Source organism: Nyctibius grandis, chromosome 7 (genome assembly GCF_013368605.1).
Source record: "Nyctibius grandis isolate bNycGra1 chromosome 7, bNycGra1.pri, whole genome shotgun sequence".
NCBI classification, from domain to species: domain Eukaryota; kingdom Metazoa; phylum Chordata; class Aves; order Nyctibiiformes; family Nyctibiidae; genus Nyctibius; species Nyctibius grandis.
Genome location: NC_090664.1, coordinates 11,252,481 through 11,269,728, shown reverse-complemented (window position 1 = coordinate 11,269,728; position 17,248 = coordinate 11,252,481). Strand labels below are relative to the sequence as shown.

The window sequence follows — 17,248 nt, the reverse complement described above, 5'->3', positions numbered from 1 at the left end:
GTCGGCTAAACATGAACCAGCAGTGTGCCCAGGTGGCCAAGAAGACCAATGGCATCCTGGCCTCTATTAGGAATAGTGTAGCCAGCTGGTCTAGGGAAGTGATCGTCCCTCTGTACTTGGCACTGGTGAGGCTGCACCTTGAGTACTGTGTCCAGTTCTGGGCCCCGCACTTCAAGAAAGATGTTGAGGTGTTGGGAGCAAGTCCAGAGGAGGGTGACCAAGCTGGTGAAGGGTCTGGAGGGTCTGACCTACGAGGAACAGCTGAGGGAGCTGGGGTTGTTTAGCCTGGAGAAGAGGAGGCTGAGAGGTGACCTTATTGCAGTCTACAACTACCTGAAGGGAGGTTGTAGTGGAGTGGGAGTCGGCCTCTTCTCCCAGGCAACTAGCGATAGGACAAGAGGACACAGCATCAAGCTTGGCCAGGGGAGGTTCAGGTTGGACATTAGGAAGCCTTTCTTTACAGAAAGGGTTATTAGACATTGGAACGGGCTGTCCACGGAGGAGGTAGAGTCACTATCTCTGGATGTGTTTAAGAAAAGACGACACGGCACTTAGTGCAGCGGTCTAGTTGACATGGTGGTGTCAGGGCAATGGTTGGACTCGATGATCCCACAGGTCTCTTCCAACCTGGTTGATTCTGTGATTCTGTCTTGGAGATGGTATTGCTGGCTTGCATTGCCATTTGGGGGCAGCAAAGCTGATGGAGTGGTGGTGTATTGCAGCTGATTCCAAGGCATGCTCTGCAGCAACAGCCTTGCCCTTATGCACCAGGTGTGTTCAGTCCTGTACATTTGCACTCTTTCATCTTTCTCCATATGCTTCTCTCATTTTTCCTGAAGAACTCTCCTTACCCACGTTTAGCACAAAAAGGAGCGGCATTTTTGCTTCATCTAGAAGCTGAAGGAAAGGCACTGTAGAATACTTTCATTTCCAGCATTTCCTTAACTCAAAGAAGAAAGAAAATCACTTTTCAGTCTGGTTGTAAGGAAAATGAATAAACACAAATGGTCCCCAGATTCAGGAAATAAATATCTGCTTTTCATTAGTGTGTCTGTGCAGACCCAGGACTGGTTCAAGACTCAAGGTCTGCAGGATATGTACTTATGTAATGCCGTCCTCCTGGTTCACGGCATGGCCAAATCACTACTACTAGGAGTTATTCCTGTAGTGAGGTAATGCCTCTTCACAGGTTTCTCTCATTCCCAGAATGAGTTTTGAAGCCGAGACAGTTATTTTTGGTACCTTGTTACCCCTTCTAATTATGAGTAGCAGACCAGTCACAGGTACAGATGATTTCTTCCTTCAGTCCCTGGACTTTTCAGATTCCCATGATAGCACTGGTCAGCTCTGTTGAGATTCATGTGTGAAAAGTCTCAGCTTGCATGTTATGTTATAGTTACTCAAGGACCTCTCCAGATTTAGTCACTGGTCCAAGATCTTGTCTGACATCTCAACATTGCCCATTTAAGATGCCTGAGGCATTTTTCAGAGCCATGTTCAGAATTGCTGCTTAATTCATTTCAAATTGAAAGTGGCCTTCTCAGCTGAGATCATTTCAGCCAGAGAATGAGTCAGCTGCAGGTTTATATGACTGATTATTCCTATGTGATAATGTTTCATAGCAACAAAGTGATGCAGGGCCCTTGCTGCAAGTTGTCTCCCAAATGGTCTTAAAATTCTAATTGAATCTGTAAGTAGTGCACTTTTTTTTTCCTTTCAGCCTTGCTGTTTGTAGGGGATGAGAAGTTGTGCTCACTGCATATTGCCAAAGCTGTTACACCGCTGAGATTAAACTGTTGGTTTTCTGTTCTGCCTGTAATTCCAAAGGCCAAACTACAAAGTCTTAGAAAAAAGCTAAGTGAATAACAGTCTTTGTTGCTGTATTATCATTTTTGCTGGTATTCCTTTCTCCTCATACATCAGAATTCAATTGAGAATGTCTTCCTGATTCAAACGTGATGGTTTTTGAGATGTCCCAGATGCCCACTGAATTTGGCAAGCAGTAAGCATTGGATTATGCTGATAGAAGTCCGGTTTTGAAGAACAGTCCTGCACTGATGCAGCTGTGTGTATCCCAATGTATAGAAGAGTTACTGTGCTCTAGTCTTTATGTTGGCATTCACATTCTGACTCGCATTCTCAGCTGATAGAATGACTTGATAGAATCACTGCCGCTGTGGAGAACATGGCTTGTTCTTCTCTTCCACTCTCTCTTTCCTCCCACCTCTCTTCTGGAGTCTGCACCTTTCGATGGGCTTTGTGTTCCTTAAGAATGTAAGCAGTTCTGGAAGCATTTCGTAGGCTGCTTTTATGTGAGTGCGTGGAGAGCTAGAGCTGGGAGGTGTGTTATTGCTGAAAAAGTCGGGTGCATGCATGTGACCTACAAAGGGATCTGCATTAACCGCAGTATTTTGTCTCAAAAGTGAATTTGGCTCACAGTTCAAGATTCTCTTTTTGTCAGCTTGAACAGACCAGTTTTGTTCCCAACGACTTGAAGCAGGTCAGCAGCTAAGGCTAAACTCTGAGCTGTGCTCTGTTGCACAGATCTGCCATGACTGTAAAAGTTGACGTGAGGATTGCATGGCTAGCTTTCAACAACTTTGAAGAACTCTTTTATAGTAAAAGGGCAGGTACTGGTGTTCCAAACCAGAGAAAATCATATGTAATTTTGTGAATACCCATTCACAGAAAAAACAGATAAAAAGTGGGTTTGAGGATGTACAGGTCTTTATTTTTTTAAAAGGTACAGTTTTTGTGCAGGCTTTTCAGGATTTGGCAGCATATCCAAACACCTGCTGCAATGTTTAATTAAAATACTCCAGCTGAAGAAAAAGCTTTTCTTCTGACCTTTATTGAAAAGCAAAGGATTATTTGACTTTGCATTGTTCTGATGAAAAAAAATCCTCAGTTTTTACAGGAAAAAATTCAGGTGATGAGTTTCCACTTTGATATTTGTTAGTTTAATTTTTCCCTACAGAATTGTTTCAGATTAGCTAGTTTTATTGTACCCATTTCAGTTATTTTGTTTTGGTTAAAGTTGCACAGGAGTAGAGACAACAATTAATCTGCAGCTTACTGTGTGATATATCGCAATACCATTATTCTTCTCTGATGAGTCATGGCTGTGACATTTTGTTCATCATTTAACATTGCATGATTCACCTTTTGGTCCAGATTAAAAAATGTGCCTTGTCCTACAGAATTTACTTATAGCTTCAAACAGAAGTAAAGTATGCCACTTACAACAGGGTGAATGCATAGAATAAAGGTATGCATTACACTAAATTTGTGAATTATCGAATGAACATGCATTTGCAGTGTGGTGAAATATTCTGTTTTGTTTTAAATGTGTTTATTCAGTTACTGTTCTTATCTTGGTGTTGTGAGGTGAACAGGTTTTTCAGCAGGAATAACGTTCCTGTGAATCAGCTTTGAAAGCATCATAAGAGAGTTGTATGTAAAGCCAGGTAGTTGTAGGAGAAATAAGCAAATATCTGTAAGTACAATGCGACGCATCTAGTCAGATAACTTGTTTTTCACAGTTAAAGGTAAAAACTTAGGTGTATTTCATCTTTGAAGAATAACTGACTGAAACTTTGCTCTTAAAACTAAACCCCAGTTACTTTTTGTGTTACTGTCTGTCAAGGCAACCGACAAAAACGTCAACTTCAATGTTTAAAGTAGCTTAAATTCTAATATAGATGCAACATCACCTTTTCCTAGCATGGACTAAAGAAAAATGTCAGATTGACAAGTCTGTTAATTGTCTCACAGTCTCCAGAACCAAAATACAGTTTTGGGAAAACCATTGCAAGGCTTATTAAAGTGTAGTGGGTTTTCTTTCATATGTGTACATTTTGATATCTTTGAATCTGTCCTAAACTCAACTGGGAATTTTATACCTCTCCACTTCGGCTTGGACTAGGACAAATGAGGTTTGGTTGAGGCTGGAGTTCTCAAAATCTGCAATGCCTACAGTAGGTGACGATTTCTGTTTATCACTGAACTGACTTACAGTAGCTTCAAACCCCTGGCAGAAATAATGCTTCATATCTCCTTGCTAATCCCAGGTCATCCAGTTGTGTAACCGAGGAGGAATATCCGAGTCCTGACAAACAGAATTCCTTACAATGCGTAATTACAGTGACATGCACTGTAATTTACTTGCATCTTTTTTTCATAGAGAAAAATGTATGGCTTAAAGGTGGAAAGAAGTGTAAGTTTTGAGGATTAATAGAAAATAGCAAACTTTTTTTTTCCTTCCATGATGTGGAACATGAGGGCATTTTGACAATAAAGTGTACCTGTCAGAATGGGAGCCAATATGTAATCAGCTAAGAGGCACTTCATATGGCTTGGTATTAATCATACTGTCAATTTTAATTCCATGGGCATCCTTCTTTCCACTTTTCACTTAGAATTTGTTTCAGAGCATGATCAAAGCTCTGCCATTCATTACATTCAGCATTAGCTAATTTGCCTTTTGGCAACTCTTATCCCAGTTCCTATTAAATGCCAGCCATAAATTGAGATAAGGGTTGTGCCAAAACATTTCAGGATTATCAAATGGTAACAGAGATATGGGTGCATAATCATGCTGCTTTCAAGACTGTTGGGTTTACTGCAAAATTAACCATTACCAAAGACAAATTTACACCTACAGTGCTTTTCTTCACGTCTTTTGAATTGACTACAGAATGAAACAAATGTGAGAAAAATCATGTCTTAGAGCATTTCTGAAAGACTCATTTGTGAATGTTGTGTTTTTATAGAGACTTTCATAGAGACAGTTTTGCAAGTGTATCATAAAATATTTTGGGTCACAGAATAGGCTGTGTTTATAAAACAAGATTATTAGGGTAACTGTTTTTTCCCAAGCTGCAGTCAGTCAGAAGTCTGCATGCAAGATTGGTATCAGAAGTTCTTTTATTTATTTCCTTTCAGCAGGTGTTTCTAGAACCTGCTGAATGTTTAATTTTGTGTGATAGACCTAGAAATGGCAATTTGCTTGGAGAGATGGGAGAGTGTTGCTTGGGTAGGTAAATAAAACACTCTACCTTACCAGCCCTTGCCCCTCTTTTTTCATGCTTCAACATCGCAAAAAGTACTTAAACAATTCAGAAAACGTCCTGGAAAAGTAATCTGAAAGTAGACTTAAAAATACCAGTGTAAAAGATCTATAAAAAGTCTTGAACAGGTATGTAAATGCTGAGAAATAAGGAACTAGTGGCTTTTTTTCAGCATCAAATAAGTCAGTGACAAAATCTGCATAGATTTCCGGGCTGCCTCACATCTTAATTCCTATTGTTGGAGAAAATTATGGAGGGTGGTTGGGCATCTAAGTTTTTTCAAAAAGACTGATAAAACCAGATACTGCTTCTGTTCATTAGTGACTGAATATGATGTATAACAGCTGTGGTTTAAACTTTAGTAAGAAATAATCTATAAATAATTAGAAAATTTGTTTTTAAAGAATATTGAATTACTAGAAAGTATAATGGTGCCATAAGATGAAAAAATTGTCACGACTATGCAATTGATCAGGTTACTTGTGCTTTCAACTTTATTAACGTGTGTGTTGGTAGAATATTTATTTATTTAACAGATTGCCGCTGATGACTTATATTTACAGTTGTATCTGGTTTAAATACTTCTTGAGGCTTTCCAAGGGCAGGAGTAAGTTTCAGAAGCGGCATTGGCTTGCTTTACTTGCTTTCCAACCGGTCTTGTAGAGCTGTTTTGAAAACAGGAGAGTACAAAAATATGTAAGGGCGGAAGAGACCAGCTCCCTCCCTAGGAGATGATGTTTGCAGTATTTTACTTTATTTTTTTGCTTTATTTAACCCATTGCTTTTGCAGTTACTTCCTGGAAACACGAACAGAGAAGCTGCTTCCTTAGAGATTATCTTTATTTTTTTTTTTCTTCCTCTTTCATGTTGTCTTATATGTTCATCTCTTGCTTAGGAGCACTGGTCTGGAATTGGCTTTTTTTTCAATAGTGATAGTTATATGAAGCAATTGTAGTATTTAGAATAAATTTACTTCTTCTGAAATAAACTAATTCAATAGTCTTGAGGCATAAGGCAAATCCTTAACTGGAAAGAAGGGTGTATCAGTGCTACTAGAGGCTGGTGCTGCTAATGTATATGTAACAGTAAGAAAACAAACCCTGGTTCTTATGCTGTAGCTTAATACTTGTTTTCATCATTGAATATGCCTCAAATCTGCATATTAAGCCTAGTATCTTTTTCAGCGTAGATTTCTACTTGCGATGTTTTTAGTGGATTGGTAGTAAAAATACAGACCAGGACTTCTGCACTAATTAAAACCATTTCAGAAGTGTAAATGTAAGGAGACTCTGTGCAAGCCACTATTCATCTCTTCAGACAGGTGACTTTAGTACATGTCACATCCTACCACCCCCAGGAAAAGAAAATGCATATTTTGATTCAGCCGTTGAATTTTAAGACCCAGATTCAGCAAATGAACTGGGCATTCTTTTTTAATCTACTTTTAAGCCCGGGCTTAAATGTTTTCAGAACATAAATATATTTATAGATATGCTTAAAACTAAACATAAGTTTAGATATCCGGTTGAGCGGGGCTAGATTTCACAACCATGCTGGTATGGTCAATAGGAGATTTCAGATCTGCTCATACCCTTCTGATGGTCTGTGAGATGTTCTGTCAGAAATGTAGCTACCAGTTTTCCTTGGGTAGCCTTTGCGGGTTTGTGTGTATGTGCCTGTGTGTTCATCATCTAAGAGGAAGAAACGGACGTTCTGTTACAAGTTATAAATGGACTGGATAATGCCGTTGCTGCTGACGCTTTCTGACATGTTTTGTAATAAGGTGCTGTCAAGTTGCATCTATCTCAGCCATAATTTAATGGGGCAGGCTGAAACTCTCCCTGCTGGATGGCTTTTTTTCAGTTTGGAGTTTTGAGGTTTTGCATTTTTACATAAATGCCTTCCTCCTTTTAAGAAAGGAGAAAATATATAAATACAAAAATAATATAAATATAGAATATTTATAAATATATAAAAATAAGATTACTGTTGCGTTGAGAAGACACATTCTATCTGTGCTCTGAAGTAGCAATGCGAAGGTTGACAGAAGGCGGACTATGATCTCGAGAATGTGCTTTATGATGCTTCTATGAGAAAACTGCCCAAACTTGGCAAAGATGGAAGTTTCTGAAACATCTTTGGTTTATGTGCTTTGTACAGACTTAAAGGAGCGCAGCAGATGTAGGTGCATGAACATTTCGCCAGTTGAGAGCCGAGACAGACTTCACTGTGCTGGAGTGGCGAGAGGCATGGAATCTGAAGCTGAAGGGCTGTACTTCGGTCCTAGTGTTTCCCTGGAGTTTTGGCAGGGAGGAAGAGAGAGCTTATTCTGGCTGAAATGAGGGAGAGATGGGTTATGATGGTTTGGGGATAAATGGGATGGATGGAGCATGCAGATTGTGGCAGGCATCTGGACTGTGTGTGCATACGTATGTCTGTGGGAAGAGAAGACCAAGTCTCAGGCTGAATGGGAGATGTGAAGAAGACTTGAAATAGGACCAACATGAAATAACAACTTTTTTAGTGTTCCCCTCCCCGCCCTGCCAGGATTTTGGACATGTCTGTGGATAAAATGAAATTTTGAAAGGACTAGCAGAGGTTTTTACTAAGTCAGATTCCATTCCCATTTTACAAAAATTCCACAATAATATATGGGATATGAGGTTTTAAAAGCAGCAATTATCAGAGTAGCAGAAGAAAGACCCTTTTTAAAGTCCCTCAGCTGTGATCATTCTGCTCCATTAGCAAGACTCTGTAATGAAGCTGGTTCAGTCTAAAAGTGGGAAGAAAAGTTTAGTTGTGCTTTCTTTTTATGTATATTGCAGAAATATTTGCTCATAAATTTATTTTATTGCTGTCTATTGAAAACAATTTAATTTAATTGAACTTCCTGAGCTTTATGGAAATTTTTCTTTGCCCACATAGGTCCCTTGACAGAATTATTTTTCACTTTCCTCCTGCCTTTTCTCTACTCTCAGAGAGGTGCAAGGCCATCAAAGCTAAAACTGTTGCTACAGAAAGACAGAATTTTTTTTTTGGCCTGTTCTTAGTGTTTGATCTTAGCTTAGTTTAATGTCAGAATACTATGATCCAGAGTCCTAGCAAAGAATCTAATGATCTCCCTGCCTTCTGCTCTGACAACAAAGTGATCTGGCAGTGATATTTTCCTGTACGTTTGCAGAGGCATTTTGCGTATGCCGGTAGAGAACAGAGGTTCAAAGCCACGTGCCCTTCTCAGGTGTTGGCTTTTGTGTAGGATTCCGTACCCACACAGAGTTAGCAACCAGTGACCATCTTGTTTCATGGTGTGTACTGGTTCTAGGCTGGACCAGGTCCATGTTTCTGATTTTAATTGAAAATTTTTATAAATATTAGATTCTAAAATAGGCTTTTGATACAAAATTTTATTAAAGTCTCTCCAAGCTGACGTTTGGTATGCACTTTATCAGCTAACCGGCAACACAGCTACTGCTTACATTCCTTTTTTTTTTCTTTTCTTTTTTTTTTCAGTTGAGTAGATTTTGACAGGAATTGCTGCAGTAAGACCACTGTAGAAATCAAATCTGTTCAAAATTCCAGGAATTTCACCCTAATGTGCATTTTCTGTTTTAGAAGAGACAAGGTTGGGGACCCTCTGCTGCAAAACACAGCTGCTGCTTCTACTCTTCTCAGTGGCTTTGCAGAACAGAATAGTTCTTCTGGCTGTCTAAGCACCTGGCACAAGACCACAAAGAGTTTGATGGCACTGCATTTATCAAGGGGGAGAGACTCATTGCTGTTTCTCTCTGTGCCCGCTTGGCAGATTGCAAAATAGGGGAGGGGACTTAGCTGTTGGCATCAGAGAGCTTACAGCTTGTGTGAATGTTATCCTGGGTTTTGCTGGCAGTGAAATAGTCCTCTTGTAATAATGAAGAGCATGTTCTTGGAAACCACACCAATTTTTAATGGTTGCAGTTAGAAATAATGGTTGGGTTTGTAACCTGATTTAACAAAAAAACCCTCCAAAATAAAATAAAAAAAAAAACCACAAAACAAACCACCAACTCTATGAAGAAATTTTAGTGTTGGAGAAACACATTTGCACTAGTTGTGTAGCAAATTCAGATAAACTTTTGTATTTTGTTTTTAGAATATATTCATACTAGTGTTAGTGTAACTTTATGCTATGAAAGAGAATTTTGCTGTCCTGGTGATTTATACTGTACTCTTAAGACATTTCTTTGTTGAAAGCAAATGTCTCCTTTTTGTGGGTCTGACTTGCAGGAATTGTACTAAAAGAAGATTAAGACATCAGTACGGAATACGAACGATATAATAAACATTACTACTCATCTCCCTACTTTTTCTTTCAGTTTCTCTCGAATAACTGTTTACATTTCCTTAGTCAAATGGCAATTCCAAAATGCGATCTAAACTGTTGATAAAATTAGATACATTTTCTTTTAAAGAGGTTTTATGAATCATATGACCTACATTCATCATTTCTGCCAGTTACCTTCCCAATTTTATTAATATTACTCCTAATTTGCAAATAGGAACAGCTGGAGAAGTTATCCAAGGGAGGCTGTTGCTCTGATGTCTTTTGTCGGGTTCACTGGCAGTTATGAGGTGGAATTGAACTGAATTTGCAGTTTGTTAAGTCCAGTGTGTTTTCTGAGATCCCAGTCTTGCGCTCAGGGACATCCCACGTAGTTCTGAGCACTTTATGACTGATAAAGCTTTGTTTTGATGGGAGGGAAAAGAACATTAAAAAGCCATTCTGAGGGGTAAACAGAAGATCTACTTAACCCAGGCACTTTTTTTTTACAGTGACCCATAGTGAATGCCTAGGAAAGAGAAAGACAGTAGGGCAAGCAAAAGTAGTGACTTTCCCCATCTGTACTCCAACTTTTGAGCCCTCTCTGGCTTGAAGGCTTTCTGAATCAGAGGTTTTGCCTTTGTGTTTAAGGCAAGGTTCTTCAAGAGGCAGTGGCTGAACAATTACAGTTCTGAAATTTGATTCTCGCTTTTTAATATGATCAAAAAATACAATTTTTTTCTTTTGTTTAGCAAAGTGATACGAGCCTCAGTCCAAAGGACTTTGGGCAGCTAGAAGCTACATTGTGTGATGCTGAGTCTTTTTTTTTCAACTGAAATGTCAGTTGTAACTTTAAAAATAAATATCCCTGTCCTAATCCCTCAGTTTCCTCTAGTTCTGTCAGTCATTTGCCTCAACTGTAAGATTTTACCCTAATCCTGTTACCTAGTTTTGAGTTACTCCAAATTTGATCTCCTTATTTTCCTGTTTCCAAACCAAAATTTTATCTGTGGATTAGTTATTCCACTTCAACCTGTGATTCCTTATGACTCTGTTCTGCATAGGAGTATTGTTTGTCTTATTTTTTATTATTGTCTTCAGCAATTTACCTTTTTCCCTTTCGGAGATTCCTCCAATTCTAGCTCTGAGATATCTTTTATTGTTATGTATTTCTAGCATAAACCAACATTGTTTGCTGTCGTTTTTGGTTTTTTTTTTTCAAGAAAAGTTCCTTAGTAGCAGACACTATTGAGTTGAGTGGGAAGAGAAAATTTGTATGAGTGGGAGAATGTTTTACTGTTGACATAATTTTTTTTTTAATAATGCGGTATTACCCATTGCATTACACAGCAGACATGCTAATTGTTTCATTAACCTCTTAATCTGTGTTCAGGTTTTCATTGGTGATGTATTAGCGTTGCATTAATTGTCAGCCTTCCTTTCACCTCTAAACAGAGTATTATTCCTTGCACTATCAGTTTGTTTCCTAGACCTACTAACTATTTTTCTGTAATACATTTTTAAAAATTATTTCATGTATGGCTCTTTGTTGTTGTTCTCTTACTTGTTGCTATTATCTGATTTCTTACTTTAACTCTTATTTATTGGAATTGTCTTATTTAGAGTTTCACTACCACTCCTGCGAAGTCTGTGGTGGTTTTGCTAGCTTCTTGCTCGCATAATTCTGGCATTTCAGGAATTTTTGGTCTGTTATGTTGTTATTCGCATGCCCAAGTGCATCAAGATCATATAGCCCAGGAAAATGTATTTCAGAAAGGAGCACTGATCTGTTCCATTTTATAAAAAAATCTGGGAAATTTGATAAGTAGCTTGGACATGCAATCTAAATTTAAGCATGTCTACGAGTATAATTGTGTCAGTGGAACTTAAGCACATGCTTAAAGTTAAGCACATGTATTTAAGTTTTGCCTTATATTGGTCAGGGTTTCCCCAGCTAGGAGCAAGTTCCTGCTTGCAAACATGCAGCATAGTGTTAGCTCAGCCCTTGATAAAATAAGATTTAATGATTTTTTGTTTAGGTGATATTTATAGACATAAGTGAAGAAACAAAACCACTGACTTGACAGTTTGGCACTTATTTTTGGTGAGGTGAGGGGAATGGTGCATGTTCAAGTGAAATTTAAAGACTAGTCAATAACTAGGTTCAACAGAACTTCATGCTTGTTTTCTCTTAAATAAGATTGTAATCTTTTGTGATAATTTATTACTAATTTGGCATCTTATATGTGGAATGTTTCTCTATTTCCTGGAAAGTTTCTGTTCGTGAGTGTGCCACTTCTTTGAAGATCGTATTTTATTTCATTTTGTTCTCTTCTGATGCTTTCTCAGCAGTGCTTTTAGGTTTCAATAACTTCTCTAATGCAGAAATTGTTTGTTCATATTTTTTACAATGTGCTTGTTTCATTTGTATCATGACATACCTATATGTATGTGTGCATGTATGTATGTTATTATAATTGAATCTAATTATATGTAATTATATTTCTATGTGTGTGTATATATATATATATGTACAAATTTCACTATGGAACTATATGTGCTAGGTGCGATAATTCAATTTCTATGTACCAATAATATGTTTTAAAAGCTGTTATCGTATCTGGAATCACAAATACAAAATTGAATTAGAAATTTATTGTGTAGTGAAAATAGGATTGTTATGAAAATAAGCCAAACTATATGTGTTTATATTCAGATTATGAATGACTGTAAATAGAAAAAATATGGAGTGGCGGAGGCTCAATGTGGTTATAGTATGCTATCTGTGTTGCACCTGTCATAAGAAATAATTGTTTGTACCTCTACTACTAAAATTTGGAAATAGTATTATGCTGTTCTCTCCATGCTTCAAACTATATACAACAATATTTTTCTTTTTATTTTTTTTTTTCCAGCACTTGCTACTAGCAATAAAGTTTATCATGGCATTTGTAATTCCGGATAAACCAAGAGATATCCAGATAAAACTAGCCAAGTTGGAATTTGAATCTCTAGAGGCTCTCAAACAACAGGTAAGAGCAACTGACACGTAGAACAGTGAAAAGCGTTGGTGGCCTGAAGGAAAGATAAAACTAGGGAGATTCTGCTTTTGGTTTAGGTGGATAAATATGTAAATCCTGGGGTTTTGAAATTCCTGTTTACATTGTATTAAGATTAGCTAGCTAAAGCTGTTCCACCTCTACCCCCCAGGTTGTGGTGGCAGAGCTGGGGTGGCTGAGTGGGGTGTGGAACAGTCACTGGTGGTACAGTTTACAGCACAGAGTGTTAAATAAATAGAAAACAACGCTGGTTTACTTCTACACATTGGGTTGTAAATTGTAGCATTTCAGATACTGCTTCATTTTCTGTTAATCCATCACTACTTGAGAAGTGGAGCAGAGAGCTGGAAGTTTTAACAGATTCATCTGTCCTTTCAACCCGCCAGTGTATGTGAGTCAACACCAGGAAAATGGTCTTCCTTTTCAGACAGCTTGAAATTCCTGGTATGGCTAGTAATGTTGTAACTGGTAATGTTTGTTGTCCTTGTATGTGCAAACATAACTTTGTTCATATTGTCACTTTTAAAGGACATTGGGCTATATCAAACCTCGTTTCATCCCTGGAGGTGTTTGTTGTTGCAACACTAGGTTTTCTTCATTGCTGAAATACCATCACAAATAAACAGTTAACTTGGCTCTAATATAGACAGAAATTGTAAACAGACTGAACATGTTTGAAATAATCGTGTTGAAAACTAAGTATGTATGAGGCAATGGTAACGTTGCCTTATTTTACTGTCCATACAATATTCTCATTTTGTTGCATAAAGTATATTTTACAATATACTTAACAAATATTCCAAAGCGGTTTAGGAAAATAAGGAACTAGAGTTTTCTACTGAAAATTTCTGTTTTAAGAAATGATTCCAGAGAGAGAGTGGTGGAGATCACAAGAGATGAAGAATCGTATGGGATTAGCTTCAGTAGGATGCAGAGATTCTAGAGAGCTGGTTTTGCAATGGCAGCGTTCTTTAGGAGTTCAAGTGTACTATGCTAGATAGGATTTCTGAGCTAGCTTACGTATCAGGAAAAAGTAAAGGAACAGCAGGGAGCTGCAGAGACTGATTCACCTATTTATTGTTAGCTCAGATATTTTTACACTGCAGTGCATGGTTTTACATAAACATACTCTTTGTGTGCTCCACGTGCAGATGTGTAACCTCCTCTATACTGTGTTTGTTGTGTAGAATGGGAGGTGACTTTTTGAAACATCTACCATAGCTGCATGTGACAAAATGATCTCTTAATTCTGGACAAACGGAGCCTTTAGACAATACACTGCCTTTTCTAGTTAAAAACCCACAGTTTTGTGTGATACTAGGACATTGCTATTGAGGTTAGCGCTGTCTTCTCTAATCAGCCATAGCAAACAAAATCTAAATTACAATTGAATCTAATGCCTGGTAGTTTTGTTTTGCCTTTCTCTAGTATGTCGATGTGAAGTTACCAGGAGCTGGTCATGGTTCTCATGTACTTTTTAGATAATATTAAAAGGAACAGGACTACATTTCTCTTTTAGCTATTCACTCTCTGTTTTCATTTTGTAGACAGGCAAAACTAGGTCATCCACTGGAACCTTAAGCTCAAGTGAATATAGTCACCTGTGGTTATAATGTGCCAAGTGGAATATATATGGAGTTTCTTTCAATATGAGTGTGCATGTCAGCAGTTAGGACTTCATCTCCTATCCTTGCATCTGTGCATTCCCTACAATAATATCTGCCTGATTCCCAGTTCTTCAGGGTTGTTTCATTAATTCGATGGTGAAAAATTAGTCTGAATTTCAGTAAGAATCAGAAGCCTGGCAGTTCTCACCTAATACTTTCAGGCTTCCTATAGGATCCAGGAAGAATATTGGCTGGTTTTCAGGTGCCTTGGTAGGTACTTTAAACACAAGTGTCTAACATCAGCTTTTTAGATTTCCTCTGATTGATACTGTGCTATGTATCCCATAGACATGGAGAGATTTGGGCTTTTTTTCTGGTGCCTTAGTTTTTTGAGTGAAAACTATCTTAATTTACAAGTAATACATTGGCGGTGCAAAAAGATGCTGAAGCATTTACTTTAGAAGCACATTTTCTAGTTCTTCCTCTTGTTACTAAGAGTCATGATGCTAATTTATGCTGTGTATCTTACTTTCAAGCAAAAAACAGCAACAAAATCCCCCAAAACAACTGTTTAAAAAAAGGCCCAGACATAAAAGTCTGAGGCAAATGTATTGTGGGATCACATGTTACGGAGAAACTGGTTTATATACTTCTGTGCAAGTATGCATCACGTTCCTCTCTTCACAGAATCACAGAATCACAGAATGTTAGGGACTGGAAGGGACCTCGAAAGATCATCTAGTCCAATCCCCCTGCCGGGGCAGGATTGCCTAGACCATATCACACAGGAACGCGTCCAGGCGGGTTTTGAATGTCTCCAGAGAAGGAGACTCCACAACCTCTCTGGGCAGCCTGTTCCAGTGTTCAGTCACCCTCACCGTAAAGAAGTTTTTCCTCAAATTTAAGTGGAACCTCCTGTGTTCCAGCTTGCACCCATTGCCCCTTGTCCTGTCAAGGGATGTCACTGAGAAGAGCCTGGCTCCATCCTCTTGACACTTGCCCTTTACATATTTATAAACATTCATGAGGTCACCCCTCAGTCTCCTCTTCTCTAAGCTAAAGAGACCCAGCTCCCTCAGCCTCTCCTCATAAGGGAGATGTTCTACTCCCTTAATCATCTTCGTGGCTCTGCGCTGGCCTCTCTCTAGCAGTTCCCTGTCCTTCTTGAACTGAGGGGCCCAGAACTGGACACAATACTCCAGATGCGGCCTCACCAGGGCAGAGTAGAGGGGGAGGAGAACCTCTCTTGACCTGCTGACCACACCCCTTCTAATACACCCCAGGATGCCATTGGCCTTCTTGGCCACAAGGGCACACTGCTGGCTCATGGTCATCCTGTTGTCCACTAGGACCCCCAGGTCCCTTTCCCCTACGCTGGTGTCCAACAGGTCTGCCCCCAACTTGTACTGGTACATGGGGTTGTTCTTGCCCAGATGCAGGACTCTACACTTGCCCTTGTTATATTTCATTAAATTTCTCCCCGCCCAACTCTCCAGCCTGTCCAGGTCTCTCTGAATGGCTGCGCAGCCTTCCGGTGCGTCAGCCACTCCTCCCAGTTTTGTGTCATCAGCGAACTTGCTGACAGCGCACTCTAATCCCTCATCCAAGTCATTAATGAATATATTGAATAGAACTGGTCCCAGAACTGATCCTTGAGGGACTCCGCTAGACATAGACCTCCAACTGGACTCTGTCCCACTGACCACTACTCTCTGGCTTCTTTCCTTCAGCCAGTTCACAATCCACCTCACTACCCGATCATCCAGACCACACTTCCTCAGTTTAGCTGCGAGGATGCTGTGGGAGACTGTGTCAAACGCTTTACTGAAGTCGAGATAGACCACATCCACAGCTTTACCATCATCTATCCACCGGGTAACATCCTCATAAAAGGCTATCAAGTTGGTTGAGCATGACTTCCCCTTGGTGAAGCCATGCTGAGTGCCCCTAATGATCCCCCTATCCTTGATGTGCCTAGAGACAGCACCAAGAACAAGTTGTTCCATCACCTTTCCGGGGATGGAGGTGAGGCTGACCGGTCTATAGTTACCCGGGTCCTCCTTCTTGCCCTTTTTGAAGACTGGAATGACATTCGCTTTCCTCCAGTCCTCAGGCACCTCTCCCGTTGCCCACGACTTAGCAAAGATGATGGAGAGTGGCCTAGCAATGACTTCCGCCAGCTCCCTCAGCACCCGCGGGTGCATCCCATCAGGGCCCATGGATTTATGGACGTCCAGGTTGCTTAATTGGTCCCTGACCCAGCCCTCATCAACCAAGACAGATTCCTCCTCTATCCTGACTTCTTCTGGGGCCTCAGGGGTCCGGGGCTCCTCAGGACAGCCTCCAACAGTATAGACAGAGGCAAAGAAGGCATTCAGTAACTCCGCCTTCTTTTTATCCTCTGTCTCCAGGACCCCCACCTCATTCATCAGTGGGCCTACATTGCCTCTAGTGTTGGCTTTACCTGCAATGTATTTGAAGAAGCCCTTTCTGTTGTCCTTGACCTCTCTTGCAAGGTTTAATTCCAAGGAGGCCTTAGCTTTCCTAGTTGCCTCCCTACATCCTCTGACAACAGACTTATATTCCTCCCAAGTGGCCAGCCCCTCCTTCCATGATCTGTACACCCTCTTCTTCCACTTGAGTTTGCCCAGCAGTTCCCTGTTTAACCATGCAGGTCTCCTGGTACCCTTCCTTGACTTCCTACCTGTTGGGATGCTCTGATCTTGAGCTCGGAAGAAGCAGTCCTTGAATGCTAACCAACTATCTTGGGCCCCCTTACCTTCTAGTACCCTGTCCCATGGGATTTCCCCTAGCAATTGCTTGAAAAGGCCAAAGTTGGCCCTCCTGAAGTTCAGGGTTGTGATTCTGCTAGCTGTTCTGTTCCTGCCACATGAGATCCTGAACTCTACCATCTCATGGTCACTACAACCAAGGCTGCCCTCAACCTTCACCTCTTCAACCAGACCCTCCTTGTTAGTGAGGATCAGATCCAGCAGCGCTCCTCTCCTAGTTGGCTCATCCACCATTTGCATCAGAAAGTTATCATCAACGCACTGGAGGAACCTCCTGGACTGGGGATGGCTGGCTGAGTAGGCCTCCCAGCAAATATCAGGGTAGTTGAAATCGCCCACAACAACCAGGCCCTGTAATTGCGAGACTGCTCTCAGCTGCCTGTAGAAGGCCTCATCACCGTCCTCATCCTGATCCGGTGGCCTG

At 40.0% G+C, this 17,248-nt stretch overlaps 1 protein-coding gene across 1 annotated transcript in view; it reads left to right on the top strand.

The window, feature by feature from the left end:
• The window catches only part of ANO10 (anoctamin 10), a 130,882-nt gene that overhangs the window by 72,826 nt on the left and 40,808 nt on the right, over window positions 1-17,248 (top strand). The window contains 1 exon segment of the mRNA XM_068404959.1: window positions 12,282-12,398. Coding sequence (XP_068261060.1) covers window positions 12,282-12,398 — 117 coding nt within the window.